Source organism: Triticum dicoccoides, chromosome 2B (assembly GCF_002162155.2).
Source record: "Triticum dicoccoides isolate Atlit2015 ecotype Zavitan chromosome 2B, WEW_v2.0, whole genome shotgun sequence".
Lineage (NCBI taxonomy): Eukaryota > Viridiplantae > Streptophyta > Magnoliopsida > Poales > Poaceae > Triticum > Triticum dicoccoides.
This window is the reverse complement of record NC_041383.1, coordinates 24170349-24174626: the sequence shown is the minus strand read 5'-3', so window position 1 is coordinate 24174626 and position 4278 is coordinate 24170349. Positions and strand designations below refer to the sequence as shown.

At 38.3% G+C, this 4278-nt stretch overlaps 1 protein-coding gene across 1 annotated transcript in view; it reads left to right on the top strand.

The window, feature by feature from the left end:
• The window catches only part of LOC119361881 (cullin-associated NEDD8-dissociated protein 1-like), an 11547-nt gene that overhangs the window by 2437 nt on the left and 4832 nt on the right, over positions 1-4278 (top strand). The window contains exons 4-17 of the mRNA XM_037627040.1: positions 6-213; positions 1176-1341; positions 1444-1573; positions 1812-1926; positions 2009-2166; positions 2245-2368; positions 2568-2618; positions 2701-2783; positions 3050-3134; positions 3216-3317; positions 3395-3493; positions 3576-3686; positions 3768-3851; positions 3928-4068. Of these exons, the coding sequence (XP_037482937.1) occupies positions 6-213; positions 1176-1341; positions 1444-1573; positions 1812-1926; positions 2009-2166; positions 2245-2368; positions 2568-2618; positions 2701-2783; positions 3050-3134; positions 3216-3317; positions 3395-3493; positions 3576-3686; positions 3768-3851; positions 3928-4068 (1657 nt within the window). The remainder of the gene's footprint in view (positions 1-5; positions 214-1175; positions 1342-1443; positions 1574-1811; positions 1927-2008; positions 2167-2244; positions 2369-2567; positions 2619-2700; positions 2784-3049; positions 3135-3215; positions 3318-3394; positions 3494-3575; positions 3687-3767; positions 3852-3927; positions 4069-4278) is intronic.

Genomic DNA, 4278 nt, shown 5'->3' with positions numbered 1-4278 from the left:
TTTAGCTTGGCTCCACTTGTTAAGAAGGTTAACGAGGAAAGAGTAGTGGAGATGACCGACAAGCTTTGTGATAAATTACTCAATGGGAAGGACCAACATCGTGATACTGCTAGTATAGCTCTGAAGGCAGTCATTGTGGAAGTTACTACGGCGTCACTTTCTGAAAAGATTTTAGTTTCTCTTGCCCCGCAACTAATCAACGGTGTCACCAATGTAAGTTTTTAATCTGTTTCGTGCTTGCCAGAATTTCCCTTTGTTATTGTAGGCCTCTTTAAGTATTAATTTAATCAGATGTTCTATTTTTGGTATGGTAATTGAATTTTCCTGTGCTTCCTGGTTAAGGTTTAATGCTCGTCATACGGCCTTCTAATTGGGAAGGTGTACATATGTGCAAGTCGGGTGTAGCTTTCTGTGTATCCATTGTATCTCACTATCTCATTCATTTGTTCCATCTTACAATGGAAATGACCACTTGTATACCTTGTTCATTTGGTCATGCAGTATTTTAGTTACCTGCTTGTTAGCAATCGTGAGTCAACGTATAGTGGGCTAGAGCAGTGAAACTCATATGTGCCTTTTTTTTTTACCTTTTATGGTTGTTTGTTTAATAGCCAATATGGATTTCCAGGTTGGTCAATATTGATTTCTCTAGTTAATAGAAATTATGTGCTTTAGTTTTAACCACCACATAGAAGCTAATGGAGTTGTTTATGGAATAAATGGCATCTATCATCGCTTCTGTGGGACAAGTACTGCCTCCATCCGAAAAAGCTTGTTCCAAGCTTGTCCCTCAAATGGCTGTATCTAGCACTAACTTGGTGCTAAATACATCCATTTGAGGGACTAGTGCTAGATACATCCATTTGAGGGACTAGTGCTAGATACATCCATTCGAGGGACAAGCTTTTTTGGAAGGAGGGAGTATGATGCTAATCCTTTTCGACACTGGAAGGCTCTTAGCTGGAAAATCAGCAATAAACAACATACACAGTTTGGCATAATTTATTTAGGAATGTCCAATATATCCGTTTATTAGGGCAGTTCGGCAGCATTTTGTTTACGTTCATTGCTTCTTCCTTTTTCTGTTGCCTACTTGTGACATTATCTGGAAGTTTGTACAACATACTCTTAAATTAATTGCAATTGTCTTGATACATTTTTTCTTTTGTTGACAGGGAAAGAGTGCTGAAATTAAATGTGAATGCCTTGACATATTAAGTGATGTGCTTCATAGATTCGGCAACGTGATCACGAAAGATCATGCGTATATGCTCACTGCACTTTTAACTCAGCTGAGCTCCACTCAAGCAAGTGTCAGAAAGAAGTCTGTTTCGTGCATTGGTACGCCTGATTGCATTTTACAGTTATTTTGATTGTTAATGCTTGCAAATGATTGGCAATCTTAATTATTTATAGTGACAAATGTTTTGCTTTATGTTGCAGCATCGCTTGCTCCATGTTTGTCAGATGATCTATTAGCCAAGGCAACTCTGGAGGTTGTCAAATTGCTGAAAATTAAAAGGGCAAAGTCTGACATAACCCGAACAAATATTCAGATGATTGGTGCTCTAAGGTATATGCTTTGACCTACCAAGTGCCGCAAATTTTTGTTCATAACTGCTTTTATGAGCAACAGTATGTGTGAGCTATGCAACTTCAGATTTGGCTAGTTCAAACATCGATAAACTATCTAGAAAAAAATAAATCTGCTGGATGATAATACCCAAGGATAATTATGTTAGTATAAAGGGAAGTACAAGAGCTTTGGTAGGTGCAGCTCAAGTTCTAATATAATTTATTTTGACTTACAGTCGCTCAGTTGGATACCGGTTTGGACCACACCTTGCTGAAGCTGTTCCTTTGCTCATAAGCTATTGTACAAGTGCATCAGAAAATGATGAAGAGCTCCGTGAGTACAGCTTGCAGGTGAGAATTTATGTTCAGTTCTTACCTTATATTACTCTTACCGTTGCTTCACTATGGCTATAAATTACCTCCCATCTTGTAGGCCCTCGAGAGTTTTATGCTCAGATGTCCAAGAGATATTTCCCCATATTGTGAGAGTATTTTGAATCTTGCTTTGGAATATGTAAGCTATGATCCTAATTTCACTGATAGTATGGAGGAGGATACTGACGATGAAGTACAGGATGAGGAAGAGGACGAGTATGTTACTTTCTTATAATACAGAAACTGTGTTATCTGTTAATGTGATTGAAACATCTTTTAACATTTTTTTCCTAGTGAGAGTGCGGATGAATACACAGACGATGAGGATGCAAGCTGGAAGGTTCGCCGGGCATCAGCGAAGTGCCTATCTGCAATTATAGCATCTCGTCCTCAAATGTTGTCTAAGATGTATCAGGAGGTATGTTGGCGACAGCAAGTTAAACCAACATACTGTACATTAACAATCTTGTTCTTCATGATGGCATAATTCTATTGTGTCCATATTGTTAGTGATGCTTTTGAGCTGATACCAACCATTTATTACCTGTTTTGAAAATTAGCCACTCAATGAAGTGCCTCTATGGAACTTTTTATATAATTTATTCGGTTGCTTGCAGGCATGTCCAAAGTTAGTTGACCGCTTTAGGGAAAGAGAGGAGAATGTAAAGGTAACTGTATGGTATTTCATTGCTAGATTGGATTTGAATTGTCATTGTATATCAATCTCACGAAGCTTCTCCTTGATCCTAGATGGACATCTTCAACACATTTATTGAGTTGTTACGCCAAACTGGTAATGTGACAAAAGGACAAGGTGACATTGATGAGTCTAGGTAAACAAAATATCTTTATTATTACCTGTTTACACATTCTTACCGTATTCTTCTACAGTTTGCCATAAGTAGTGTACGATTCAGTTTTTCCTTTTTTTGGATTAATAGCCTAACTGAGCCAATGTTAGCTAAACCTTGGCATGACTTCATAATTGGATGCAACAATCGTTGGTTTTGACTTATTATGCTTACAGGGGAAGTGTATGTTTATTGTGATTGCCTGTTCTTTTCACTGAGCCAATATTGTCAATTGGTATACTTTGCAGCTCTAGATGGTTGCTGAAGCAAGAGGTACCCAAAGTTGTCAAGTCTATCAATAGGCAGTTGCGTGAAAAATCAATCAAGACAAAGGTTTGTTGTTGAACGATCTTGCAAAGCATCCGTGTTGAGTTTGGACTCAATTTTGATTTATATAATTTTTGGCATTTTCAGGTTGGAGCATTCTCAGTATTGAAGGAGCTTGTTGTTGTGTTACCAGATTGTCTTGCTGATCAGTTCGGGTCACTTGTTCCTGGGATTGAGAAGGCTTTGAATGTTAGTGAATTTCATTTGCTGAGTAGAATCTTATGCAGTACTTCTGTTTGTTTTAACTAACTGTCTTTGTTTTATAGGATAAATCTTCTACCTCCAACCTGAAGATTGAGGCCCTTGCATTTACTAGGATTGTTATGGCTTCCCATTCACCCTCTGTGTTTCATCCATACATCCAGGTATTATAGCTACTATCTTTGATAAACCACTTGAGACACTTGTGATCGTTACTCATTTCTTAATGTAAAATAAAATTTCCAGGCACTTTCTGGTCCAATATTATCTGCTATTGGAGATAGATATTACAAAGTCACCGCTGAGGCTTTACGGGTGTGCGGGGAGCTGGTCCGGGTGCTCCGCCCAAACTTTGAGGTCAGCCTTATACTCCAGGCGGTGATGTTATAAGCTCCCAATTACGGTGATATTTTAAGCTCTTGTTCTGCTGTTACACAGGCACCTTCAATAGATTTTAGGCCATATATTATTCCAATCTATAAAGCTATATTGGCCCGCTTGGCGAATCAAGATCAAGATCAGGTTTAGTCCACTCTCCTCTATGTACATTGTACATACTACATACCTCTTTCTCTCTCATGTTATTCTGTTTTGCCAGGAAGTTAAAGAGTGTGCCATATCATGCATGAGCCTTGTGATCGCCACTTTTGGTGATGGTCTTCAGAGGGAATTGCCTTCATGCCTTCCCATACTTGTTGATAGGATGGGCAATGAAATTACACGACTTACAGCGGTCAAGGTAAGCAATCAACTGCACCTTCAGAATCAAAACTAATGGGAATGTGATGGTTAATGTTGAGTTGAATTTCAGTATTCTAGTCAATGGTAGAAAAACAAATGTAATCATTCTGATCGGTGCATCTTGCTGAGTTGCTTCAGAAGATAGGATAGAGATGATTTTGTGGTGGGTTCATTGATGTAAAGATAATTTTAATTGTATACTCCCTCC